This window comes from Drosophila ananassae, chromosome XR (genome assembly GCF_017639315.1).
Source record: "Drosophila ananassae strain 14024-0371.13 chromosome XR, ASM1763931v2, whole genome shotgun sequence".
Taxonomy (NCBI): domain Eukaryota; kingdom Metazoa; phylum Arthropoda; class Insecta; order Diptera; family Drosophilidae; genus Drosophila; species Drosophila ananassae.
In genome coordinates this window covers 14357887-14385170 of record NC_057932.1, presented here as the reverse complement: position 1 = coordinate 14385170, position 27284 = coordinate 14357887, and the positions used below count along the sequence as shown (strand labels likewise).

Sequence of the window (27284 nt, the reverse complement as noted above, 5' to 3'; positions counted from 1 at the left end):
GAATTAAATTTAAATTTAAAAGACCCGCCAAATAATATTAAACACCATTAGGTTTTCAGGAAAAAAAAAGCTTACAGAGCATTTTAGCGTTTATTGGGAGCTCGCAACACGACTGGCTTAAAACATTGTTTAAAACATTAACATTTTAAAACTTCCTTAAACACCTGGGCATTTAAAATATTTAACATTTTCTTATCTCCAGCTTTCAAAATTGACAAACGCACTTAAGGAAACGTGTTGTAACATTTGGCTAATTAGGCTTTGTGTTTCTTCTTATTAGTTTTAAAGTTTTAGTGTCTTTTTTTTTTAACTTCTTAACTACAGTAATCGATGTAGAAAATCAGTGGATTACAAAAAACAATGTGCGCCAAAAAACATGCGACAAACATAATTCCATTTAAAACTAATCAATGGTAAAAACAAAAAAATAAAGTTGGAGATAAATATTTGAGATATCTTCGTTCCAAGGCTTTTGCAGAAATGCTCGAGATATTTGTGCAGATTCATTTGGATTTCGATTGAGTTGCAATGATTGCTTGTTCGTTTCGCTTTTAGATTAAAAATATTATAATATGGCGCAGCAAGTCGACTGGATCGCTATATTGGCACACGGGTGTGGTGGTAAGGACTTTGACCTCAATCTCGACCTTGACCTCGACCTCGACCTCGATCTCGATCTCGGCAAATGCTATTCCTTGGAGGCCTGGGGATGGATCACGAACCGGCTGCTGTGGCTCAACTTGTTGGACGTGGAGAAGACACTGCTCATCCGCATGTGCTCGAAGGTGAGGGGCTTGCTCAGGTTGGTGTCCCGCTTCTTGTAGTACTCGTTGAAGTCCAATCGGGTGCCGAACAGCTGCAGGTTGGGATCGTTATTGGAGTTGAGGGCCAGCAGAAAGCCACTGACCGCCTTCTCGTAGGCAATGGCAATGTCGTCCAGTCCCCGGCAGGCGATGGACACCCGCTCGTCGAATTGCTTGCGCTCGTGGTCCCGCTCGAATATCTCATCGGCGGTCAGACCAAACTGGCCACTCGCCTCCGACTCCATCACCTTCTTGGCCAGGGCTTTCCGTGCATCGAGCTCCTTGAAGCACTCCTTATAGAACGCCGACTGCCAGTTCTCCAGGCCAATGATGTTCTCGTAGACCGTCTCCAGGTGCCGCTCCATGTCCGTCATCGTGTTTACAAAACAGCCCACGGTGATCGTCTTGAGGAACTTCTCGTGAGCCTCCAGGATGTCGTCCAGGGCGGTGGCCTGCACCATTTTCTTCTGCAGCTCCACCCAGTTGCACTCGATGACCTCGAAGAGCACATAATACTGCATCTGGTGGATGAAGTGCATAATCTCGGAGGTAAACAGGTGAAGGCGGTAGGAGGCTTTTCCAATCTCGGGGTTCATCATGCGAAGGATCTGAAAAAAAGGGAAAAATATTAAAATCAAATATTTGTAGAATTCAAAAAAAGCTCATCGAAGTGGCAACACTGTCGAAACGGTTCTGCCGATAGTCGATTTCCGATAGGACTGCCTATCGAGCTGGCCATTGTTTACATTCGTGACTTTTGTGGCATTGTCTGACTTTATCTCCCTTATCAGCGCCGGATTGCGGATTACAGAGCTAGAGTCACGCTTTCCCCACCACGATGTCGCTCTCCATCTTCAAAGATTTACCCGAGGAGCACCCTCGCCACCTGATCCCCTCGCTCTGCAGGCAGTTCTACCACCTGGGATGGGTTACCGGCACCGGCGGTGGCATGAGCATCAAGCACAAGTGGGTATCCTCTTAGTTACCAGGAGAGAGCAGAATAATTTCCAATCCCCTTTCAGTGACGAGATCTACATAGCACCATCGGGCGTCCAAAAGGAGCGCATGCAGCCGGAGGATCTGTTTGTGCAGGACATCACCGGCAAGGACCTGCAGCTTCCGCCAGAGATCAGGGGTCTGAAGAAGAGCCAGTGCACCCCGCTCTTTATGCTGGCCTACCAGCACCGCGGCGCCGGAGCCGTCATCCACACACATTCCCAGCACGCGGTCATGGCCACCCTGCTCTGGCCCGGCAAGACCTTCCGGTGCACCCACCTGGAGATGATCAAGGGAGTCTACGACGAGGCGGACAAGCGATACCTGCGCTACGACGAGGAGCTGGTGGTGCCCATTATCGAGAACACGCCCTTTGAACGTGATCTGGCGGACAGCATGTATGCGGCCATGATGGAGTATCCAGGCTGCAGTGCCATCCTGGTTCGCCGGCACGGTGTCTACGTTTGGGGACAGACCTGGGAGAAGGCCAAGACCATGTGAGCATTGAAGCCCATCTTCTAAACCATGTGTAGTAACCCCAATCTCTATTTTGTCTAGGTCGGAGTGCTACGACTATCTGTTCTCCATCGCCGTGGAAATGAAGAAAGCAGGAATCGATCCGGAGAAGTTCGAGAGCACTTAGAAACGTGCCTATTATTTTAACTGATACAAATACGAAGAATATAAATGGAAGAATAAATAGAAGAGTTATTCCAGTGACTATTTCAATGATAAGAAATATCTGAAGAAACTTTGGAAAGCTTTTATAATTTAATCTAAATATAATACAGAAGGTTGAAAAACGACTTTTTGAATGAACCCGTGTGAGGTGGCCAAAATAATCTGGGGACACTTGAAGCCTTATCGCCTTGTTTTATGGGTCTTTGAATTTTAGAGCGCACTTTGCACTAAAACTTTGAGCATTACCGTGGTAACCAGGTAACAGACCAAGAGCTGATAACAGCTGTTATGGGTCCATGTTAGTAAGACCATATTTATGTAAAGTCTAAACTCCATGGCAGTGGATAAAAAAAATAATATTTTTAACTACAAAATAAATTTTAAAATGGTTTAAACTAATAATAATTACTTGTTTAGCAATACATTTAAATATAATAAATAAATGTATACCATTTTATTACTTAATCCTAACTTCTTTTAACTTTATTTTTTAATAAAAAAAAAATATATAATATTTGTAATAAAACTATTTTAAATTAATGTATTGCAACATTTTGTCCCACTGTGCGTGGGAGAGTTGCGCGCGCGAGAGAGAGAAGAGTGACAAAAGCACTGTTTACGGAAAAGCCATGGGTGTAAAAGAGAGCAACGGAGTGTACCGGCACTTAACTGTATAGCTATCTCGCGAGAATAAAATCGGCGATGGCACGCCGTTTTCCCATTACTTCGCATTCCCCGCTCCAAGCGTAAGCATTTTATTTTCCGCGGCGCATAACTCCCATCGATTTTAACTAATTTTTTTTTCATCCCTCCCCCCTGAACTCCAGTCCCCCGGAACACAACACACACACAAAAAAAATCATCATGTCGCTGCAGTCGGACGCCGTTTTCCAGAAAATCATCGATGGACTGAAGGATAACGAGGCCAAGGCCAAGTCGGTCAACGGAGTGTTCCTCTACAAGATCACCAAGGGCGGCAAGGTGGCCAAGGAGTGGAGTAAGTTCAAGTTCCAAGTCCCCCCCATGTAGGAACACCCGAAAAAAAGGCCCACACCCCAGTGCTTCCATGTAACCATACGTGTTCCTCAATTGTGTATTTTGTTTTCCTTTTTCTTTTTTTTCTCATTTTTTTTTTCCTTTTTGTTTTTATTATTTTGTAATGGTACGGAGTTCAAAGTGCAGAATTTTTTTTTTTTCTATTCACCGTTTTGTACTTCGGAACCAGCTGTTCGATTAAGGCAGCATTACACGGCAGTTTGCGGAATTAAAAAACAAAATTAATTTCAAAAGTGCATAATTAATTTATACTTGAAAGGAAAGTTAAAAAAAAAACAAGTGAATAAATCAATTTTTTTTTTTTTTATGTTAAAAAATAATATTTGTAAAGTCCAATGTAATAATAATGATTTGCAAAAGTGGTGTAAAAAAAACTTTAAAAAAATCATATTTTTTTCCATCTAAAAAAAACTTTTATAAAAATTTACTTTAAACAAAAGAATAATTTTTTACGAATGTGTTAGATTATCTTTAAAAAATACCAATACCATTAAGAGTTTATAATTATCAAGTTTTTTTTTTTAAATATATATTTAAAATAGACCACCTGTTGAGGTCTTCTAGACCCAGAGTTCTTAGAAAAAAATGATTCAAAGAAAGAATATATTTTATAAAAAATGTTTCAACAAAAAAAGGAACAAAATGCACAAGATAAGATTAGTTATAACCCAGTTATTTCCTAAAACTCATCATCCCACTATTACTCTTCCAGCTCTGGACTGCAAGAACGCCAAGGCGTACGAGGGACCCGCCCAGGGCGTCAAGGTGGACACCACCCTGACCGTGGCCGACGAGGACATGGTGGACATTGCCCTGGGCAAGCTGAACCCCCAGGCTGCCTTCATGAAGGGCAAGCTGAAGATCGCCGGCAACATCATGCTCACCCAGAAGCTGGCCCCCCTCCTCAAGACCGATGCCAAGTTGTAAAGATGGTCAGGTCATCACTACCACCACCAACTATGTAACCGAGAGGGATCAAAATCAGGAGCAGGATCACATTCCTCACCCAAGTGTGTGTGTTTCTATTAATTTTTTTTTTTAAATGCATTGTGTGTATTTTAATCTTAAATATGTATTTGTGTTTTTGTTTCACTCCACATATAATTAATATATGTTATTTTTGTACGGGAACTCGTCCACGAAGACCCCCTATTAGAAAATAATACATAAGGCGAAATCGAACCAAAAAATAGCACTAGTTCCGTAGTGCCCTTTGATACTGGGGAGGGGTTTATCGGTAAGTGGGTAATCGCTGAGGATTAGATTAAAAAATGCCTGTAGTTTATAATCTTATCGGGGGCAACCCACTACCACTTCCTCCTTCGATTCTTCTCTTTTTTGGTCAGGCAATAATGGAAAATAATGGAAATTGCGGACTCACCTTGGAGTTGCCCATCTGCTCCTTCCAGATCTTCATGGAGAGCACAAATTCCATGTGCTTCATCCGCCAGAGGGGCTTGAAGAGGGCCTTGTAGGTGGGCATCGTTGGCTCCAGCATGGTGGCCAGTGGTCCCTGGACGATGTACTGCAGCGAGATGATGTCCCAGCCGCAGTCGCCGGGGAAGGGGGTCTGCACCACCACATCCAGGTGGTTCAGTATCTCCGGATCGTCGTACTGGGCGTTGGTGCAGCGCAGAGCTGCGTCCAGCATGGCCGAGAGATCGTGGGCGTATATATCAGTGCCCTTCCGCTCCAGCTCATCCCTGGGGATCAAAAATAGGTGGTTAAGAGAGACATGCTTCCTCTCCAGAACAGAAACCTACTTCATATTCTCAATGAGAATGCTGACAAAATCGCCCTGGCCCAGGAGCAAGTAGCGACGCATTCCGTGCAGATGATCCAGCAGCTTGTGGGGACCCACCATGATGTCCAGGACATGCTTGGAGGTCTGCTGGTAGCATGTCTCCACCGCGGCATGCCAATTGGTGTCCTGCACATACGAGAATATGTGCGAAACTGAAACAAGACAGAGTTTTTCGGTCAAAAAGAAGATAATGATGGCTCCCGGCACTCACCATTGTTGTTCATGAGCTCCTTGAGCTCCTCCCGACCCCTGACCAGTTCCGTCATCTCGCATATCTCCCGCAGGAAGTTAATACTCTTGCCCGTTTTGAGGATCTTGTCGGCCAGCTCCAGGGTTATGAACTTGGGCATCATGTTGACCCTCAGCCTGAACTTATCGTGCCAGAGTCGGTCCGCTCCTACTTCGTTCAGTGACTCCACAAAGAACTCCCCGTAACTGTCGCATATGCCGCCCTCCAGCATCCACTTGGAGATCATCCGGACGAGGGGACCACATATGGCGGTGAGCAGCGAACTGGCCAATTCGTTCACCATCGAGTTGCCATTGTCCAGGTAGTTGAAGACAGCGGAGGCCAGTTCCCCGCCCTTGCGCAGCTGGCAGGTGTCGGCGATCTTTGTGAGCCACTGCATCCGATGCAACGGCGTCACATACCAGGCCAGCAGCTTCAGCAGCGTCACTTCACCCAGTGCCCCCGGCTCTGTCTTCTCCATCCAGCTCCGGTCCTTCTCGATGTGCTGGCGCAGCTGATTATCCCGGAACTTGGTCAGCTCGTCATGGAGCACCGCCACCTGGCCGTGGAACTCCATTAGCTCCTCCTTGAGCTTCGATATGAAGGCCTGACCCATGCAGCCCATGGCATTGAAGCCGGTGGTCACGTCCGCGAACTTGGCCACCCGATCGTGGTAGTAGCCCAGCTCGGATAGCCGCAACAGCATGCCGGCCTGAACCGGAGACAGGGTCTTGGCGTTCACCGGATCGAGCTTGAAGCGACCCGAGACCACATCCTTCTTTAGATACTTTCCCTGGACGCCGGTGAACGAGTAGATGGCATTCATCACGATGTCCTGCGTGGCTTCCAGATTCTTCTGGGCCTTCATGTTCGTCATGTAGTCGGGCAGGGGCTGTCTACCGAAGCCCACACTCGACTGTGTGGCATCGTAGCTGTAGATCCCAACGCTGCCATTCTGACGGGACGAGTGGCTCGATGTCGAGCCGTTGATGCTGTGCGTTGAGGAGCTGGGGTTCCGGATGCCCAATGTATGCTTCAGGTTGTCGCCACCGGCCCCAGTTCCGTTAATAGATTTCAGCTCCATGGATTTGTCCGCCAGGGTCAGCAGGAAGCACATCAATGAGTGCCTGAGATTCGAGTCGATTTTCACCGCCAGCAGCTTGCGGTAGACTTTCAGGAAGAGATCGCCGGGACTTTCGTTGTCGTCGGGATGCGACCCGGTGTTCAGTTTGCTCACAATCCTCTGGACGCACTCTCGTTCGCAAATGGGTAGGGTCAGGTTCGAGCTTATATGGTGATTAGCACGTACCAGCGTGCCTTCTGCAAAAGGACATAGGTTTTAGATACAAATTCTCATCAATTTTTACAATCTAAAGCTAAAAATCGAAACATACAAGGGAGTATTGTGTTTCGAAAGCAACAGGTGTTATTTTTAAATAGTAACTTTTTAGTTTATCCTCTGGGAATTGCTTTTTTAATCATTTAGGATTCAGAAATGGGAGGATGCATGCTTGTCGGACAGGGCAGGACTTTAACAAACACATTTAATTCGATTAGTTTGTAGAATAATGAGAGACAAGCCATGGCTATCTTAGATTACTTATTTTCCTAATAATTTATACAAAATTAATACAAAATCCTAGGGTATACAGTCTTCGACTTCCCCTCGAAAGCCACCATTCCTTTTCAGTTTATTTTTTTTTCGCAAAACATGTTCTGTTGTCTCCGCTCCATTTGGAATAAAAGTAGATCAAAGATTTGGGTACCCAGTTGGGTAATTTCTAGTGGCCTCACCATGTTCGTCGGGCGTCCGCCTGCCTTGAATGACGATGCACAAATCGGAAAGGATATCGGCTAGTGCTGTGTTTTGGAGAACCAGCTGATCCTGGCTACCCAACGGCATCGGTTGCGACATCTAACGATGCCACCGAAACATGCGCCAATTATTGAAATTTGCGCAAAATAACCAGCGACAAATTCCAGCGACGCGCGCGCCAAAAACCAAGCCACAAACAAAAATTAAAACTCGGGATGCTCGCGCCCGATACGAGGAATGGCGTCAAAATGCTCTGGACGCCACAACTGTTGGCCAATTATTCGTTTGCAGGCGTTTGTGGGTGAATATTCCGGGTAATTGCATCGCCTGTTTCTGCCAATGCCTTAAATCTCAGCTTAAATGGGCCATTTGGCGTTTAGATGGCGCGTATTTTGTGCAAAATTTAATAAATTATCAAAATAGCAACAACAAAAACAGAAGAATCCAGTGTTACCGTTTTAGGCGTAACTTTAACCAAACAGTATTTTTTTCATATTGAAAATACCAAATCTACCAAAAACAGTGTTGGAAAATAAAGCCGGCTTCGATGGCTTTTGCAGCACTATTGTTATTGCAAAGACAATAAACAAACAAATTTTTTCTTTGCCAGACGAAAAACAGTGTCCAGAAGCCTCAAAATATAAATGGGAGTTACTGTCCTGCAACCGTATCCGCTGCCAGAGGGTAAATCCGGTGCGCACATAATCGACCAGCTGGGGAAAAGGCTGCTCTCGCTGGGCGCCACGCATGCCGGCCAGTTCCTGGTGGACTGTGAGAGTTTTATTTCCACTCCCCAGCCCCACAATGGGGCGCCAGGACGAGCCGTTCATGTCCTTCACAATTCCGAGTATCCCGCCTCGACGTTTTCCATCATCGACAACGGAACCGGGAAACAGGTCGCCCTGGTGGCGGACAACATCTTCGATCTCCTGATGCTCAAGATGACCAACACCTTCACCTCCAAGAAACAGACGAAGATCGAGTCGCGCGGCGCTCGTTTCGAGTATGGGGATTTCGTGATCAAGCTCGGCTCCGTCACCATGATGGACCACTTTAAGGTACCCTTAAAGTCCTTAGTCCTTCTAAAGACGACTCAAAAATCTCTTTTTTCCAATCCGCAGGGAATCCTGGTGGAGATCGAATACAAATCCTGCGTTATTCTGGCCTACTGCTGGGAGATGATCCGTGAAGTGCTTCAGGGCTTTCTGGGAATTTCCGTTTCCAAGGATTTCCCCTCATACTTCGCCCCGCAAACGATCATGACGCCGATGGGCCAGCAGCAGCTCCACACGAAGCACAACGACATCTATGAGCCCATGGACACGGTGAAGCAATACCTGGAAACGTTCACCAACTACCGGAAACAGGTGCACAGCGGCATGGGCGGGAATACGGTGGGCCAGCCCATGCACATGTCGCCATCGATGGCGGGCCTGAGTAGACCCTGATCCGCCGAAGTGAAGCTGGAGCCACCGGTGGTGGAGTGATCGGGAGTCCTTTTTCAGGATACCGATGATTTTCAATTTTTTTTCAACAATGCTTTCTAAACGGATATACATATTGTGTGTGTTTCCCATCTTTATGGGTTTTCGATGGTGTTATTATGTTCTTGTCGATGTCTATGCTTAAAATATTGAAATATAAAAGATTGTAAAAATGATTATAAATAAAATAATCAATTTTCAATCTCTTAAGATTAAGCAAAAAAAACAAAATATTGTGAATAGGCAGAATTAAATTAATTAAAATATTGTGAAATAAAAACACTACAACACTATAGTTGGCAGATAAAATTAAGAAATAAATTATAAAATAAATTCCCACTTATTCTTAACCCTCTATTGCATAACTAAAATAAAGGTAATAAAGGAAAAACATTTTTTTTTTACATAAATAAATAACATTTAACATATTTTTTCAAAATTGAATTTCAACAGATTAAAATCTGATTAGGAAATGTATCTTTGTATCAAAAAAAGATATAAAGTGTATCCCATTATTATAAGAAGCCATATATGGCCCTGTATGCGGTAGAGGGTTAAAAATCTATATATTTTTTTTCAAAAATAAACACAATTTATGACCCCCTGAGTCCATTGCCAAATGCATTCAAAAATTAAAATTTTTTTTTCATTTTATTTTTATGTATATTTTCTGCTTTAACACAATAGTTTATATATATATTTAATATATAGATGTGTGGATGTGGTGCATATTTTTTTTTTTTTTTCAAATAAAAAAAATACGCTGGAGTAAATATGAATTTGTTTTTTTTTTTTTGTATGTATGATGTGCGAAAAAAAAAACAAAAAAAAATGTATATTATAGGACGGGATGTGGAGGGGGAGGAGGGGTTAAAAGCAAAGTGCAAAAGTCATATTTTCTTATCTTAAAAAATGCAATGTTTATTTAATCAAAGAAAAAAAAAATAGGGAGTAAGTGAGAAAATATGAATTGTAGTAGATATATGGTAATATATATGTGGTAATATGCAAAATATGAAACATATTCATGTTTCTTCCTCTCTCACACACACTTAATCAAATATTAAGGAAGTATTACAGTTAATTAGTAAATTAGTGATGATACAAAATGAAGAATTTTTAAGAACAAAAATAGGTGAGGTTTTTCAACGATTGTTCATTAAAATTACTGCCGTATTACAATAGATTTCAAAAGTTCACATGATTTTATTTTTGTTTTGTTTTTGTTTTTGAAACGATTCAAGTTCATGCATGTTGTGTATGTCGTGAGTGTGGTCGTGAGTCTCGTGTGTATGTGTGTATAACAGTTTCATATAAGTAATATACTTTGTTTTTCTCTCTTCTCTTTCATGTGGCATTTATGAGAGCATGCTCTAAGTACGCTGCTCAGCCGAAGAAGAACCCACACAACAAAATGCAATTATCGTTGTTCCTTGGTATTCCACCATCCTCATATATCCCGTTAGCCCATTTTAGATTCCTTCCTCCTCCTCTCATGGCATATGGCTGGATTGGATTGGATTTGATTGTTTTTTTTCTTTTTCTACATAATATGATTGAGTTCCTCTCTCGTCTTGTTTTTTTCTTTTTGTTTTTGCTTTTCTTTTTTTTTACAAATATTTAAAATATATACTTCCTTCCGCTTTACGTTCCATAATGGGTTGGTTAGATTAAATGGTTTTATGTTTTTTTTTTATTTTTTAAGTTTTTAATAATTATGCATATAGTTTAAACGGAGATCAGATTCCGATTAATTGTTGTTGTTGTTGGTGTGTATGTTGTGTGTGTGTGTAAGTGTGTGTGTTCCGTTATCCTTATAGCTTTGCGACAATTTCTTTTACTTTCTTCACTGCTTCTCTCTCTCTCCTTTTCTTGATAATTTTGCTTTTTTTCCTCCCACTTCTTTTGTTTTTTTTGGGCATGTGTGGGGGCGTTGCTTGTTTGTATTTGTTTTGGTGTTTTTTGTTGTTGTTGTTGTTGTTGCTTTTGGGTGTCCTTTGAGCTGAATGTCCTGTGGCATCCGGCATTGATTGGTTTTGTTGTTTTTTTTTTTAGTCGCGTATTGGCAGAGTGGCCGGCTTCACATGTCCTCCATCGCCCTCCGAGACGAAACGCTTGCGACCGCTAAAAAGACAAAAATTTAAAAAAAATTATTAATAAATCAAGTGTTTTTGAAATAGTTATTTTTAAAATTAGAGAAGCTACGCACTTGGTAATTATAAAATTATGCAATACCTTGCGACGCAAAACAAAGAACTGCGAGAAAAACAAAGAAAACAACAAAATGTTGCAAAATACTTGCCGCAAATTCGGCAACAAAAACAACAACTGCAGCTACAACAACAACAACAAAATTTGCACAAAAGTTCATTCAACCGTTGACCCTTTTTTTTTCTCTCAGCTCTCTCTCTTGCTCTCTGCCTCTCTCTCCCGCTCTCTTGCTGCGAACTGCAACTGCAAACAGCTGTGCGAATAGCGGGTGTTTGGGGGGGGAGGGAGGTAGGCCTGGGAAAAACAGGCGGGTGGCCCCCGGTGGGAGGAGGGATGTTGTGGGGAGGGGGGCGAAGAAGTTGTTGGGGCATTAAAACTAGTTTTTCGCAACAAGCTGCTGCGGCTGCTGCTACGGCGCCTGATGCTGCTGCAAAATGCTGGCCAATCAAAAAAAAATCCAAACCGACAGCTGGGCCTTAATTATTGCTTCTAAAAATATAAATATGTGACCAAGTGGGGGACTAAATACAGCACATAAATACAACAAATACATAAATCCATATAAAAAAAAAATAAAAAGAGTCCAATAAACTTGCAGCACGATAAGTGTGCGGCCGCAAATACAAATAAATATAAATAAAAATAAAAATAAAAAACAAACTGAAAAGCATAAACAACGCAAACAAGCAGAACACCAGAGCTGCCAGTCTAGACTTTTAAATTTTAGCTAAATTTCAATTAAAATCTCTCTCCATTTGGCAGAAGGGGTGTCTCCCAAAATCCCCCTTTCGAAGTCCATAACTTTCTCTTATAAATTTATAAATTATAACTAATTCTGGATGAATTCTCCTTTAATCTATATGTTAGAAACTAAAGTTCCTTATTTTTTTTATATTTTTTTTCAACATTTTATGATGTTACCCCTTATAAAAATCTGATAAGTGGGGGTGTCTTTATAAGCCTCCTTCCGAAAACCATAATTTTCTTAGCTTTCATCCATCCTACTTTCAAAAGGAATGCCTGAAAATCTTTATTAAAACTTCATAAAAACCTCAGTTTTTTTTTTAAATTTAATGATTTGAAAACCTCTACAAAATGGGGTTGTCCCAATAAGGCCCCTTTTCTAAAACCCATAACTTTCTTTTTTTTCATCCAATATCTAAAAAGACTGTCTTAAAATCCTCAAGGAGGAATTCGTGGTTAATTTGCCCTAAAATCTCAGTTTCGAAAAATTTTAAAATTTTCTCAAATTTTTATGATGTTACCCCTAGAAAAATGTGTCCCTAGTATGGATCCTTCAGAAACCAATAACTTTCGTAGTTTTTATCCTATTTCAATAAGGAATTTCTTTAAAAAATCCGAAGGGGATCTACATTAAAATCTCAGTTTCAAAAAAATTCATTTTCACAATTATTCATATTCACAATTTATGATGGCACCTCTTGGAAAATGGGGTTGCTCCAACATGGCCCCCTCTGAATATCATAACTTTCTTATTTTTCATCTAATTTTCAAAATTAATATCTTAAAAAAATTCTCCGTTGATCTGCATTATAATCTCAATTTGCGAAAATTTTTCAAAATTTAAAAAAAAAATTTTTTGATGGTAATCCTACAAAATGGGGTAGCCCCCAACATGGTCCCTTTTCTGAAACCCATAACTTTCTTATTTTTTATAAAAATATATCTTTCTTATAAAAATATTGCTATTACAGTATCTATAATACTGCATCTAAACCTCAAATTTTAAAATGTATTTTATTTCAAATTTTTTTGTTGGCATCACTGCCCCATCAACCGTTATGTGCGAGTGGAGTCTTTTTGGCATTGAGTTTAGTGTTTTTTTTTTTTGTCTTTTTTTTTTGTGTTTTTTTGTGCCTTAGCTCTTTGGAAGCTCTTCGCTCCGAAGCGCGAATGCAGTTGCGTTGGCGTTGGCGCTGGTTGGTTGGGGCAGCGACGTCGGCGTCGGCGTCAGCGTCGGTGTCGGTGTCGGCGTTTAGTATAGTTATGTTTGTTGGTGTTGGTGTGCAAAGTGAATGGTGTTGCTGTTGCTGTTTCTTGTTGTTCTTGTTTTTGGTTTCAGCGCTAAAGTGGCAAAGAGCAATAGCCGGAGCCAAGGCGAATGCAAATGCAGTTATAGGCAACAACAACAACAGCAACTAAAGTGGGAGTGGCAAGCAGGTCGATAACAGCAGCAACTTGGCGGCCATGTTTACCTTCGCTAGACAAGCACACTAGGCAGCACTGTCACTGGCAAACTACTGAGACCCAAACACTGAGACGATCTTGAGCCAAATGCAGGTTGTTGCACCGTCAGGACCCATCATGTTTATCGATAAATTGCATAAGAACATGTAGTCTACTTATCGGAAAAAAGAAAAAATGTCTAAACTTGAACATGTTTAAACATGACTTCGACAGTAATTATTAGGAAAAAAAAACATGTCTGAACTTGATACTTATTAGACTTGAACAAGTCTAAGCTTCTAAGTCTAAGCTTGTCTTCTACAGTAATTATTAGAAGAAAAAAAGAAAACAAACATGTCTTAACTTGAAAAATTCAATAAGAAAACATGTAGTCTACTTATTAGATGCAGTACTCGAACAAGTCTAAACATGTCTTCTACAGTAATGCTCCCCAGTTGCAGTACTTCGAACAAGTCTCAACTTGTCATCTACAGTAATGCTCCCCACACGAAAGAGTATAACAACAAAGAAACAGAAAGTATGACAGAATAGAGAGAGAGAGAGAGGCGAAGGGAGGCGCGATGGGGAGCTGAGAACACTCTGCTATAAAATAAATATAACTAGCCGGCACCTGATAAACCGGCACAACAAAAACCAATAAGCATAAAAACAAGAAATGGCAAAATGGGGGGAGGCAGAAGAAGAAGAAGAAGAGGAGGAGGAGGAGGAGGAGTGGAGAAACCAGCGACTGCCCCAACGGATGACGCGTCGTCCGTCAAGTCAATTCCAAAAGCAAAAACTAAACTGCGCAATAGAAATTTCATAAACAAACAGACAAACAGACAAACAGACAGGCAGGCAGGCAGGCGGGCGGGGAGTGGGCGGGTATTACGTGTATATAAGAAACTGAGCCAAAAGCGCAAAAGAAACAGAAAAACGAAGAGCGCAAAAAATAAAAATTAAAGAATAATAAACATTTCAAAGCCGGCAAAAAAGAAAAAACAAAAAAATCAAAGAGTAGCTACAGTGGGGGTCTAAAAATAGGGCATATCTGTTTATAGCTAATAGGCTGATTAACTTTATAGGTTAAAGATAAAAAATTAAAAATATCGATCAATTTTCTTTTTTTCCGATTCTCTTTCTTATCTTCTTATTAAAAAAAATAATAATAATTTTTATTATTAAAGAGTAGCTACAGTGGAGGTCTAAATATAGGCTGATTAACTTTATAGATTAAAATTGAAAATGAAAAAAAAATATCTATAAATTTTCTATTTTTTCTGTTCTCTTCTCTTTCCTATCTTATTACAAAAAAAAAATATAATTTCTTATCAATAGATCGGATAGGCTCTCGTTTTCTGGGGTAGGGTATTGCAATTCTATAAACATTGTTGTGGGCGCTGCAGTTGGGGGGCGTGTCTGGTCTATACGGCCTCTAAGATTACGTAAACACGACGGAGAGAGAGAGAGAGAGAGACGGGGGGGAGTGGCTTTATCAATAAATAAACAATAAACATTGGAATGTTTACTTTTGAAACTCAATCACGAGAGATATCTTTGAGATACAATATCTATGAGATATTATATTTAACTTTGAGGAGAACTCACCGCGATGGCATATTGTTGATTATCTTGTCGGTGAGGAAGCCAGCGCGATTGCAACGCTCGACAAACCGGTCAAGTATGATGTACGCCAGTGGAACATCCAGAACGATATCGGCCATGTCATCGAAGACCCGCATGAAGCCCTTTATCGGAAGGAGGACACAAAGTTCATGGATAATCCAGGATTAACCCCGATTGGGTGGTACACCACCCCCCTTACCTGCTCCATGCCCGCTGGCAGCACCAGGCAGGTGAGATCCAGCTGCTTGAGCAGCTCACACATGGCCTCCTCGGTGGTCTGGCTGAGGGACTCCAGCGTCATGACAATGGCTTCGTAGACCAGTTCGTGATGATAGTGCGGCACCTCGAGGGCCCGCAGACAGCGCTGCGCCTCGGCGACATCCCTGGACGATTGGTACTCCTTCAGCAGCAGCTCCATCTGCTTGGTAATGGTCTTGACGGGACGCAACGGCCCACCCATGCCCCACACATTGTCCAGATGGGCCCAGCCCTGCTTATGGAGCAGCGAGTCGGCCCGACGAAGGGCCTGCTCGGCATGCTCGCCCAGTTCCAGGAGCTCCAGATCGGCCGTCGATTTGGCGACAAACTTCGGGGGAATGCAATCATCGGCCACGGCACGGGCCATAAAGTTGCCCAGAATGATGGGCGCCTCTGGGGTGTCCAGGATGAGATCCGGTAGATTTGACAGCAACATATTGAAGCCCTTCTCGATATCCTTGCCGGTGATGACGCGTCCATAGAGATCCGAGATCAGTACGGAGGTCATCTCGCGCTGCGAGTCCTTGTGATCCATGGAGATCTCGACCAGGATGCTGGTGATGTGCTCTCGCAACGGTCCCTGCAGTATCTCATCGAAGCTGACGGCCACCTCGTGGGTGTCCCCATGCTCGAAATACTCCAGGACAATGGGCTCCGCCAGCTTGAAGAACTCCACGGGTGTGATCTCTGTAATCACCTCCCGCAACTCTACATTCCGGTCATTACACTCGCTATCATAGTTGGGATCATTCTCGTCCTCATAGACCTCGGCCAGTGCCTCCGAACCGGGCAGACCCCAAACACCCTTGCCACCGGCACCGCCCTTCTTGGGTAGACCGCGTCCACGGTTCAGATTCCTGGAACGACGACTGTTCTTCCAGCGGCGATGGGGCACCACATAGCCACCGGTAGCGGTTAGGATGCCGTTGCCGACCAGCGTGGAGCTGGCAGAGGCTCCATTTCCATTCGTCTGGCTGGGAGATCCACCTGGTTGGAAGAAAAAGAGTGGGGGAAAAGACATGCCCATGTCCATATGGTATCAATGATCCGAATAGGAATTGTCTTAAAATAGCACTTACCTCCTCCTCCTCCTCCACTGCCGCTGTTCTGTCTTTGGATGAGCCGCTTGGCCTTCCGCTTGATCCTTCCATCCTCCACTGGCAGCGGCTTCTTAATGTGCCCATTGGCATGGCTTCCACTTCCACTTCCGTTTAGCTCCACCGCCTGGATCTCGCCGTTGAGTTCACGTTCCACGGAACTCTCCTTGGAATCAGATCCCTCCGGGGAGGCGGAGTGACGCCCGTTGGTGGCGCGTTTGTTATTCGATTCCACCTCCATACTTGATGAGCTGTGCGATTTTCTTCTGGCTTAGATCCCTTTCTGGCTCTGGTCTCTCGTTACGTATATTATTCCCTCCCTTTTATTTATTTTTTTGTTTATGGGGTTTACGGTTTCCCGGTTTCTGGATTTGTACTGGTGCTACCAGGTGCGTCTTCTAGTGAAGTGAAGAGGAGTTCTATAAATAGAAGGCAAGTGGATACTGTTCTTAGCGGGGCTTATCAGAAGGGCAGGTCTCGATTGGGGATAGTTTTTTTATACTATCCTACAATATCCTACTATTTTTATATATTTTTTATAGATTTTATCAAAAAAATTTACATCTATTAGCTTTATCTAAAATATTTAAATAAAGATTAGTGGAATTGATAGTTATTCTTACAAATTTACAACTATCCTACACTTATAGTGCTTTTTATCGATATTTTCGATTTTTTTTTATTAAATTTTTATCGATTTTATCAAAAATAACTACCTAAATTTTATATTTTTTAATAAATATCAGTTAAAATTATACTTTTTTTTAAAAATGAACAACTATCCTAAAGTTTTGGGATTAATTCAGCGACCAATAGTACTTTTTATCGATATTTTCGATGATTTTTTGTTCAATATTCATCGATTTTATAAAAAAAAAACTACCTATATTTTATATTTTTAAATAAATATCAGTTAAAATGATACTTTTTCTTGAAAATTAACAACTATCCCACAGCTATCGGCGAGCAATAGTGCCCTTTATCGATATGTTCGATGATTTTTTAAGATCTCTCTAAAGGAAAGAAATAAAAAAAATCTTTATTCGATGGTTTTTTTTACAAATCTTTATAGTTTCTATCAATAAATATCATCTCTATCTTAAAAAATTAAATGATCACTTGAAATTATACTTTTTCCTTAAAAATAGCCACTATATCTATCGATATTTTCGATGACTTTTTTAAATCTCATCTCTATTTTATATATTTTCATGGAGATCACACGAAGGACACATATTCTTGACAAAAGATCAACTGTTCCAAAGTTTTTTGCTTAAGACTATAAGTAATAATGCCCTTTATCGATATTTTCGATGATTTTTTTCAATTCTATCGATAAATATCGTCTCGGTTTTATATATTTATATAAAAATTAGTTGAAATAAGTATATTTGTTGAAAAATAACAACCAAGTTTAAGCTTAAGACTGTATCAGTAGATATTTTTGATTGTTTTTATGGGAATCTATCGATTTTACCGATAAAAATCACTTCCATCTCAAATATTTAGATGGATATCACATAAAATAAATGTATTTCTTACAAAATAGGCACTTATTCTCATTTGGCGGCCCAAGACTGGAGTAGTAGTACTCTATATCGATATTTTCGATGTCTCCATGGGTTCTATCGATAAATCTAACCTCTAAATACCTTAACTTATATTGTTTTTTTTTTCCATGTGTCTGCCTTAGACACTAGAGCAGACTTTTGCGAACCAGACACATCTAACCCCCTCTAACCCCCATCATAATTCCCTCCCACTCCCCTCCTCTTATTCCGTCAGACATATTACAAAAAATTAAAAATAGAACAGACACACGAATGTGGGCAGTAATTTGCATTCCAAGACAAAAAACAACAAATAAATAATAAAACTTGAGAGAAATAAATTGAAAAATACTTGGCTTATAAGGTGGAAGGAAAACTTAAAGCCAGAGACCCACCCGGCACATAACGGTATTGCGTCTTCCAAAAATGCCAGTTAATGGAGTGGGTGGGGGTCGGGGGGTCTGAGTGAGATAGCAATAGCAACAAAACAACAAATGTCCAAAACTCCCCTTGTCGAATTCAAGGTCATCCAACAACAATAACAACAATAACATGTGATAGAGAGTGATAGAGAAGAGAAGCCGACATAATTTACCGTTAGAGCATCGCATTTGCAACCCCCACAAAGAATTAGCTGCATCTCTGTCACTCCAACTCAAGTATGCAAATACTTACAGTTATGTATTAGAGAGACAGCTGCTTTTGTTGTTGTTGTTTTTTTTTGTTTTTGTTTTTGTTTTGTCTTTGTTATGATGCTTCGTAAGCTTCTCAAAATAAGGATAATCACTGATATCGTATAAATTTTCAAATTTCTTGCAAAAAAAAACAAAACATTTATAAAATTTTTAATAAAAAAACTGAAATCAAACCGTTCTATTAGAAAATTTACAATAATGTGAGGTTTTGGGAATACAACTTCTCAACTCTTGACTTGACAAGCGATAAATATATAGCCTACTATATCTCCATGGCATACTAACTATCTGATCTGATCAGATCCGAAAAAAAAGAGTATTTGAACTTTGGCTTTCAAAGGAGTTTGGAGTTCTTCTCTTTCTCTCTTGCTTTATTGCGTCGCTGTTGTTGCTTTCGCTGTCTTTCGTGTTCTTATGTATTCCATTCCTTCTCCTCATCCTCCTTCTTCGCCGTCTCCTTCGTACATATGTACTATGTGTTGTATGCTGTAACCGGTTTTTATGTTTGTTTTGCCCGGGTTAACCTTGAAAATTTAGTGCGCCTTACGAATTTCTATGTTTTTATTGCCGTCTCCTTCCTTTCTCTTCTTCGGCGTCTCTCTGATATTTCGCACTTGTTGTGCCCCCCCCCTTTTTTTTTTTTTGATAACAACAAGAAAAACAAAACAAATATTTTGGGCAGATTCTTGCTCGCTCTCTCTCTCAAACAGAAGAGAGAGAGACAGAGAGAGAGGAAGAGAGAGAAAAGGGGGAAAAAAGCATAAAAGTGACGCTGCCGAAATTGCGTCGCAAAATTTCGCAAAAGGCCAATAAGAAAAAAAGAAAACAAACGGAATCAGTCGCAACATAGTATATGATTTTTGGGACAGTCGCCGACAGAATATTAGTCACGTCGTCAGTATTTGTTTACAATTTTCAGGGGATATGGTAGTTATTGGTAGAAGATTCTGGTAAACAAGTAAGGTAATACCCTTAGGCATGCCCAATTGGAAACCGTAACTCGAGATTACAATTGTTTGTTTTTAATGTTTAATTTCCACCTCTACTGTTGGAGAAAAACAAGATCAAATGACGAGAGACCGCCGCAATATGCAAATAAACACGAGGCGATCGAAAAACAAGACAAGACACAAAAATACAAGTTGCTGCTGCGAAATCCCTCCCCCCTCCCATGCAGCTGTATTTTCGGCTTCTATTTCGGTGTTTTTTTTGGGTGCGTGCGTGCGTGCCGGTCCACTTTATCACGTACACCAAAAAAACAACCAGAGACCAATGGAAAAATGGAAATTTCTCGAAGTTTTCCCAATTGGACCAACCGATCCGATCATATTTTTCCACCCAAAGAGCAACCAAAAAAAATCTTAACAGAACAGTGCATTATATTCCGACCACGACTGTATTTATGTTTTGTGTTTTTTTGCGCCCCCTCTTTTAGATTCACATTCGCCGGCAGTATTTTGTATTTACTTTCAATCGGCCCCTTCGCCGATTATGGTTGTTATTCCTTTTCACTTACCTCAGTGTTTTTTTTTTTTTTTTGTGCTATTTGCTGCTGCCGCTGCTGCTTCTGTCTCTCTATCCTTTTCGCTCCTCCGAATGCTGCTGCAACAATAACAACAACGTTGGCCCACTGCAGCCGACGTCGACGCTAGCTGCGCTGCCTTAATTCTTAGGAGCCCTGTTTCTTATTTTTTTTTTTTTTTTATACTTGTTGGGGTTTCTTCTCGTCTTTCAGTGTTCAGTGTGTGCAGTGTGCGAAAAATGCACTAAATCTTGGCTCACAGAAAAAAATTGGTTACTTAGATTGCGCCTTTGCCGTTTCCTTCGCTCCTTTTTCTTTTTGGCGTCTCTCCTTTTTCCCACACGCTCACACACACACCCACAACTTGAGAGTGGTGTCTTATTGCCTTTTCGACGATTGAACTTTTTTAATTTATTTCAATTTATTCAACAGATTAAGGAGTTTATTCCTTGCAATTTAATTTTTTTTTTTTTTGAAATTATGGAGAGTGCCGAACCGCTAAACTTAACGCCACCTGAGTTCCGTTTAGTTTGAATGGAATACGTACCCAAAATAGATGAAGTTATCGCAATATTCTTTCCGCAAATATATCGTATATCGATTTTGGTTGACAATATTTTTTGGTATTTTCTGTATGGTCACACTTTGCAACACTTATTTTATGACAATTATCGATAAATCTCTAAAAATTCAAATATATTTATTTAGTTTTTAATTATTTTCGCTGACATTTTTCAGATTTACTGTCTTTTTGGATTAATAGTCTTTGATAGACTGACGAATCCAACCTACTATTAACTGAAGAAGTTTTCAACGTTTCTGGGAAATATTTAAAAGCCCGCCAAAAAGACAATGGTACAAAAAATGACATTTTCTTTTATATTTTTTTTGTTTAAATCATAAAATTGTATTCATAAATTAAGCATATTGTTATGTGAATATTTAAAGGAAAAAAAAGAAAAATATATAAGTTTCCTAACTATTACGAAAAGTTGCCAAAGCTTTTTGGAAAATTTATTATTAGCCCGCCACAAGATGACATTTGCTTTTATTTTATTTTTTTTTATTAAAGCGAAAAAGTGCATTTATAAACTTAGTAATTATAATGTAATGTGAACATGTTAGATATAAAAATAAGGTGTTTAAGTCTTCCAATGTCTTATTCTGTTGCAAGTTCAATAAGACGATGTTATACAAAAAGGCGGTTTTTATTAAAATTAAAAAAAAGTGTATTCCTACATTAAAGAATGTTGTGGGGAACGTTTTTCAATGTATCCGAAAAAAAAAGTATATAAATATTTTATGTTTCCTAACTGATATGTGAGTTGATACAATGATTTATCTTGTATGAACGCATATGTAATGATTAAGTGAAGGTTGTTAATTTCGATGTATGTTTTTTTGTGTATTTAGTAATATATGAAATTATGAATAAATGCGCCACCTCTTTGAGCTTACTTTGTGCAGTATGGCAACTCCTACACATTGCATTTTTTCATTACTTATAATTCTAGGAATAAACGGTAAATGGACTCTGATTTGACGCTCATTTAAGCAAGCACTGAAAGCGAAATCATTGCTGTGCTGTTTGATCTCATACAGTCCCAACTGAATTAGAAATACTTCCTTTAGACGTTCCACCATCTTGGTTTTAAAACTTGGAGTGTTCAAGAAAGCGCCGGCGTTCACGTTCCCGAAATTCACGGCGGGCTGCCGGTGGAGCACCTTGCGGATTCCGTATGACAAACTTTGCCTCGCAATAGGCTCGCGGATCGTACGACTCCACCGGCGGTTCGGCATCCCAATCCTCCGTAGACTCGACCGTAAATTCGCGGGCTCGTGGTTCTGCAGGTGGTAACTTATCCGGACGTATATACCGTTCCAGATGCGAGCGGTTGGGGCATTCACCGATATGACTCTGAAAAAAAAAAAAAATTCAAGAGCAATATGGGGAAGAACTTGGATGAGGAGGAAGCGCCATTATTCACCTGGATGTCTTTAACGGAATAAACGTGGGTATTGTTGAAGGGACAGTGAACCATTTTGGAGCCAGGATGATTGCGGGCGCAACGGGTTAAGTGCCAGGCCAGGCGCGTTGGTAACAAACGATGGACACTGTCGTACGGGCAGACGATGTACGTTTCGAAATTAGGGCCAGAAATGTCCAACTTATTCTTCGTTGTCATTGTGCAAGACAGATGCTTTTTTAACTTTTTAGCAAAATTATTAACAAATTAAACGTTAAAATGGTTCTTATTATTCCTTTGCGATGCGATCAGTTCGAATACTATATTTGCAATGACTTGAAGGCGACTTTTAAGCGGTTCTCGTTAAAATGAAGGAAGCGTTGCCCCATCGCCCAAGAAAAGTTTGACACCCCCGCCAAGTACAATGGGTGTTACAGGGATATATTTAATCCCAAATTATATTAAAAATTGATATTTATTTAAATTATTAATCTTTATTCAATAAAAATGTATATTTATAATGAAAGATTATTAAATTAAATTATTAAACATGTAATTATATCATGTATAATTTTATAAGTCTGGCAGCATTGGACTATCGATAGTCCACCGATAACTTTCTGTTTACCTTCTTTAAAAAAACGCACGTGCACTTTAAATATTGTAGGGTTTTGCTTATTTTTTTTCACTTTTGGAAGCATTTATTGACCTGACAATGCCGCCCGTTGCCCAGGAGGGCAATTGCCTGATTTACCGCGGCAGTAACTTCCTCAAACAGCGCCTGATCCTCTCCTGCCTGTCCGGGAAACCCGTGAAGATTACCCAAATACGCTCCGAGGATGAAACGGCGCCCGGCTTGAGGGAGTACGAGATCAGCCTGATCCGGCTGCTGGACAAGATCACTAACGGCACAAAAATCGAACTGAATCCGGCGGGCACTAGTGTCATGTTCTCACCGGGTCTGCTCCATGGCGGACCCATCCATCACGATTGCTGTGTGCAGCGCGGCATCGGCTACTATTTGGATGCCCTGATAGCCTTGGGCCCGTTCTGCAAGAATCCTCTACAGTGCAACCTGCGCGGGGTGACCAACAGCAAGGACTCACCGTCAGTGGACCACATCAAGGGTGCTGCCTTGACGCTTCTCAAGAGGTTCCTTCTGGTGGACGAGGGCCTGGAACTGAAAGTCATCCGACGAGGAGTCGCTCCTCTGGGCGGCGGTGAGATTGTGTTCCGGTGCCCAGTCCGGAAGAGTCTCCGGGCCATTCAGTTCCAAGCCCAGGGCATGGTGAAGCGGATCCGGGGCACGGTTTACGCCTGCAAGGTGTCCCCGGCAATGGCCAATCGCACCGTGGAAGCGGCCAAGGGCTGCATGCTCAAGTTCCTGCCCGATGTCTACATATACACCGACCAGAACAAGGGCAAGATGTCCGGGAACTCGCCCGGCTTTGGAATCTGTCTGATTGCGGAGACCACAGACGGTGTGTGCTTCGCCGCCGATGGCTGTTCCAACACGAGAGAGGAATCGGTAAGAGAGTTTGGAATATCTGTCTCCGGATGACTATTATTGTTTTTTGTTTTTAAAGGACACTCCTTCCATACCCGAGGACCTGGGCCAGGAGGTGGCCATGCGACTGCTGGACGAGATCTATCGCGGCGGCTGTGTGGACTCCAGCTACCAATGGCTGGCAGCTCTCTACATGGCTCTGGGCCAGAAACATGTCTCCAAATTTCTAACAGGTATTTGTCAAATATTTCTCTATTTTATTCGATTTTTGTAACATTTTTTTTTTTTGTTTTCTGAAACAGGTGCTCTGTCCACATACACTGTCCACTTCCTGCAGCATTTGCGCGACTTCTTCTCCATTACGTTCAAGCTGGAGAACCCCGAGGCGGAGGACGACGACGTGGAGGATGGGGATGTCCGTGGTGCCCAGAAAGTGCTGATGGCGTGTGTGGGGATCGGATACACGAACATCAATAAGCGTGTTAATTAAAGTGCTCTTTAGGTATAAAGTTTTATTAATAAATATTTTTTTTGTATATGATATGGAGTTTTTTTTTATAAAATATTCATTAAAAAATATATATTAATTCTGCAATAAGTATGTCAGTTGAGAAGTCTATATTATTGGAACGAAGAAAGCCAATATTATGATTTTTTTATGTAATAATTTTTGCCATTTCCGTAATAATCATTTCTGCTGATGGAAGCAAAAGAAGCTTCTAGTTTATCCACCAAAATGACTTAAATATGAAGTATATATTATATATTTTAAATTAAAACGTAAAGAACAACCTTAGGTCGGTCATCAGGTGTGCAAGTTTGTAATCGGGATGGAAACTAATCTTAAAATGTATTAGATTGAATCAAAAACTATATATTTCTTGGCTGTGGAAACGTGTAAAGGTTCAGACACCTTTTCTTTGATAAGAAATCGCATTTCCATTCGGTTGCACTTTTTCGAGAGATCAGCAGAAAATGTAAAGCTAGACGCGGCGACTTCCTGCGGTCAGCGGAAAATAATTCGTATAGTATAGATCTGGTGGTATATAAGCCACCAGTTGGACCGGCAGAAGGTATCAAACGTCGTTCAACGTTTGGCCTGATCGATCCGAGTCCGAATCCGAATCCGATTCCCGCAATGAGTCTTCGTCTGTGCCTATTGGCCTGCCTCCTGGTGGCGGCGGCCCAAGCCTCCAAGGATTCCTCCTCCATGCAGCTGAAGCCCACCCAGTGGCTGTCCGCCTCCGAACTGGAAAATGTGCCGTCCCTCAACGACATCACCTGGGAGCAGTTGGAGAACGAGCCCCTCGAGAAGGGTGCCAAGCTGATTGAGAAAATCTGTAAGTATTCTCAGTCTGAATGAATCTATTGATGGTTCTAATCACTATCCTACCTTGCCAGACCATGTTGGCCAAATCAAGCACGATCTGACCCCCAGCTTTGTGCCCAGCCCCAGCAACGTCCCTGTCTGGATCATCAAGTCCAACGGCGATCGTGTGGAGGCTAAGCTGAACAACTATGTGGAGGTTGCCAAGGGCCAAAACGGATTCGCCCAGGATGAGGTGACCATTGTCCTTACCGGCCTGCCCCAGAACAGCCCTGCCGCCAAGAAGGCCATGCGCAAGCTTGTCCAGGCTTACGTCCAGCGCTACAACCTCCAGCAGCAGCAGAAGAACGCCCAGGAGCAGCAGCAGCAGCTCAAGAGCAAGGACTACGACTACACCAGCAGCGAGGAGCAGGCTGACCAGTGGAAATCGGCCAAGACCGCCAGCGGCGATTTGATCGTAAGATATTCCTAATCCTTTCCAGTTTGTCCAGTTTCTTAAAAGGATTTCCATGTTGTCCTTGACAGATCATTGACCTCGGCTCGACCCTGACTAACTTCAAGCGCTACGCTATGCTGGATGTGACCAACACCGGTGCCATGATCGCCCAGACTCTGATCGAGCTGACCAACAAGGGTGTGCCCCAGGAGATCATCCATGTGATTGGACAGGGTATCGCCGCTCATGTGGCCGGAGCTGCCGGTAACGAGTTCACCGCCCAAACCGGACACAAGCTGCGCCGCATCACCGGCCTGGACCCCGCCAAGCTGCTCTCCAAGCGCCCCCAGACCCTGGTCGGACTATCCCGCGGCGATGCCGACTTCGTCGATGTCATCCACACCTCGGCCTTCGCCATGGGCACCCCCATCCGTTGCGGTGATGTTGACTTCTATCCCAATGGACCCTCCGTGGCTGTTCCCGGCTCCGAGAATGTGATCGAGGCTGTTGCCCGTGCCACCCGCTACTTCGCCGAGTCCGTCCGTCCCGGCAGCGAGCGCAACTTCCCCGCCGTTCCCGCCAACTCCCTGCAGCAGTACAAGCAGCAGGATGGCTTCGGCAAGCGCGCCTACATGGGTCTCCAGACCGATTTCGATCTCCGCGGCGACTACATCCTGGAGGTCAACGCCAAGAGCCCCTTCGGCCAGCGCACTCCTGCCTACAAGCAGACCACCTACCACGGTGTCCACCGCAACCAGAACTAGGATGTTGTCCTGATGATGTCCTTACCATCACCGTAGCACCGTAAAAAGGATAATCCGGTAATAGGTAGAATCTAGTGAGAAGTTCCAAACACACAAACAACAACAACAAGAAAAAAAAAAAACAATTTAAAAAAATCACAAAAATAAAACATGCAAATTTTCTTAAAAATATAAATTTCAAGTCTTTTATTAGATTTTCTTTTTTTTTTTTTTTTGGAATTATTTAAGATGTTCTCCAGATGGCCCGAAAGAACACTTCTTTCCAAATAAACAAATAAAGTCGAATAATACCGTTAAAACAGCTCATAAAACAGGTCATAATGCGAGAGAGAAGTTTAAAAATAAAACCAAATTCCAAAAAGAGAAATCTGCATTTAATTTCATTAATAAACAGACCAAAAACAATGTGTTTTTTGAAAAATATTACTCATACGACCCGTATTGCGATTCCAAAATGCATCTCTCAAATCGCGTTGTGCCGCCATTTTGTAACGGTTGAAAGCATAGCATATGGTCCTTAAATGTCATCCACTTAGGACCCAGTTCTGAAAGCATATTGAATCAATAAGTGGAGAGGAGAAAAATAGGAAAAAAAAAAAGTCAATTTCCTAATGCATTAGATTGCATGCCAGGAAGCCGGTGAGTGAGGGAGAGAGAGAGAGAGACAGAGGGAGAGGAAGGCAACTAGTGTCTCATGCAGGCACCGTTACTCGAGGCATATTTGCACTCAATTAATGAGCGCATCGTATAAAAATTACATTTCATTTACCGCAAGCGCTTCAGAGCTTCAAACATTCTGCTCGCAAACTCGATTGTTCTATTTGGTAGCGCGCATGTGCGCTTGTAAATGTCAAAGTTGAACTTTATCACATGCCTACTAGGATGGAGAATAGAAAAGGAAACCGTAACAAAAGCGACAACAGTTGGGTGGCCAAGCCGGAGCAGGAGGAGGAGGGTGGTGGTGGTGGTGGTGGAGAAGACGGACAATAACAACAGTTGGCGCCTTTGTTTGTTTTTTTTTTTTTATCGTTCGTTTCGTTCGTCTTCAGTTTGCTGATGGCAGAGAGCCATGCATGTCATGACATGTTTGCCTTCATTCCGACGAACGAGCAAAGAACACCGTTATCGCCGCACACCTCCGTTGCCCTTTACGTCAGTGCAGCGCTACCGTTACTCTGTTAGCCAGCTCACTCCCTTTCTCTCTCAAATGCTATCTCTGGCTCTGTCGCTCTGTAGCGTCCGGACAAGGACGCCGGGACGTTGGCATT

General features: G+C 41.9%; 8 protein-coding genes and 1 long non-coding RNA gene across 11 annotated transcripts; 5 read left to right on the top strand and 4 right to left on the bottom strand.

The window, feature by feature from the left end:
- Nucleotides 1–71: 71 nt before the first annotated feature.
- LOC6505009 (gamma-tubulin complex component 3) lies at nucleotides 72–7858 on the bottom strand. Its single transcript, XM_001965602.4, has 5 exons — nucleotides 7364–7858; nucleotides 5552–6889; nucleotides 5300–5492; nucleotides 4918–5239; nucleotides 72–1411 (listed from the first exon to the last, which is right to left on the bottom strand). The coding sequence occupies exons 1-5, from the start codon at nucleotides 7482–7484 to the stop codon at nucleotides 689–691; spliced, it is 2697 nt and encodes an 898-aa protein (XP_001965638.1). The 5' UTR covers nucleotides 7485–7858; the 3' UTR covers nucleotides 72–688.
- LOC6505257 (probable methylthioribulose-1-phosphate dehydratase) lies at nucleotides 1526–2605 on the top strand. Its single transcript, XM_001965603.4, has 3 exons — nucleotides 1526–1769; nucleotides 1826–2296; nucleotides 2358–2605. The coding sequence occupies exons 1-3, from the start codon at nucleotides 1642–1644 to the stop codon at nucleotides 2440–2442; spliced, it is 684 nt and encodes a 227-aa protein (XP_001965639.1). The 5' UTR covers nucleotides 1526–1641; the 3' UTR covers nucleotides 2443–2605.
- Nucleotides 3190–4611, top strand: LOC6505258 (peroxisomal multifunctional enzyme type 2). The gene is made up of 3 exons (XM_001965604.4): nucleotides 3190–3226; nucleotides 3308–3477; nucleotides 4249–4611. The coding sequence occupies exons 2-3, from the start codon at nucleotides 3345–3347 to the stop codon at nucleotides 4461–4463; spliced, it is 348 nt and encodes a 115-aa protein (XP_001965640.1). The 5' UTR covers nucleotides 3190–3226; nucleotides 3308–3344; the 3' UTR covers nucleotides 4464–4611.
- An 81-nt stretch (nucleotides 7859–7939) lies between the features above and the next one.
- Nucleotides 7940–10573, top strand: LOC6505259 (mediator of RNA polymerase II transcription subunit 20). The gene is made up of 2 exons (XM_001965605.4): nucleotides 7940–8443; nucleotides 8507–10573. Exons 1-2 carry the CDS (start codon nucleotides 8030–8032, stop codon nucleotides 8831–8833), a joined length of 741 nt encoding a protein of 246 aa, XP_001965641.3. The 5' UTR covers nucleotides 7940–8029; the 3' UTR covers nucleotides 8834–10573.
- Nucleotides 9590–20150, bottom strand: LOC6505008 (programmed cell death protein 4). Of its 3 annotated transcripts, none has more exons than XM_014904760.3 (5): nucleotides 20010–20150; nucleotides 16231–16667; nucleotides 15093–16138; nucleotides 14876–15015; nucleotides 9590–10993 (listed from the first exon to the last, which is right to left on the bottom strand). In XM_014904760.3, exons 2-5 carry the CDS (start codon nucleotides 16487–16489, stop codon nucleotides 10921–10923), a joined length of 1518 nt encoding a protein of 505 aa, XP_014760246.1. In that variant the 5' UTR covers nucleotides 16490–16667; nucleotides 20010–20150; the 3' UTR covers nucleotides 9590–10920. The 3 variants fall into 3 exon arrangements, with proteins under 3 accessions (XP_014760246.1, XP_014760247.1, XP_001965642.1); XM_014904761.3 differs by having other exon boundaries at nucleotides 16237–16667; XM_001965606.4 differs by lacking the exon at nucleotides 20010–20150 and adding an exon at nucleotides 18474–18491.
- A 161-nt stretch (nucleotides 20151–20311) lies between these two features.
- LOC6505007 (gametocyte-specific factor 1 homolog) lies at nucleotides 20312–22346 on the bottom strand. Its single transcript, XM_001965607.4, has 2 exons — nucleotides 22004–22346; nucleotides 20312–21933 (listed from the first exon to the last, which is right to left on the bottom strand). Exons 1-2 carry the CDS (start codon nucleotides 22199–22201, stop codon nucleotides 21667–21669), a joined length of 465 nt encoding a protein of 154 aa, XP_001965643.1. The 5' UTR covers nucleotides 22202–22346; the 3' UTR covers nucleotides 20312–21666.
- A 231-nt stretch (nucleotides 22347–22577) lies between these two features.
- Nucleotides 22578–24030, top strand: LOC6505260 (probable RNA 3'-terminal phosphate cyclase-like protein). Its single transcript, XM_001965608.4, has 3 exons — nucleotides 22578–23510; nucleotides 23569–23722; nucleotides 23792–24030. Exons 1-3 carry the CDS (start codon nucleotides 22698–22700, stop codon nucleotides 23977–23979), a joined length of 1155 nt encoding a protein of 384 aa, XP_001965644.1. The 5' UTR covers nucleotides 22578–22697; the 3' UTR covers nucleotides 23980–24030.
- Nucleotides 24031–24580: 550 nt separating this feature from the next.
- LOC6505262 (vitellogenin-3) lies at nucleotides 24581–26191 on the top strand. The gene is made up of 3 exons (XM_001965609.4): nucleotides 24581–24829; nucleotides 24891–25273; nucleotides 25342–26191. The coding sequence occupies exons 1-3, from the start codon at nucleotides 24628–24630 to the stop codon at nucleotides 26014–26016; spliced, it is 1260 nt and encodes a 419-aa protein (XP_001965645.3). The 5' UTR covers nucleotides 24581–24627; the 3' UTR covers nucleotides 26017–26191.
- Nucleotides 26018–26878, bottom strand: LOC123257690. The gene is made up of 2 exons (XR_006507798.1): nucleotides 26775–26878; nucleotides 26018–26561 (listed from the first exon to the last, which is right to left on the bottom strand). It is a non-coding gene; the product is annotated as an uncharacterized LOC123257690 (long non-coding RNA).
- Nucleotides 26879–27284: the final 406 nt, after the last annotated feature.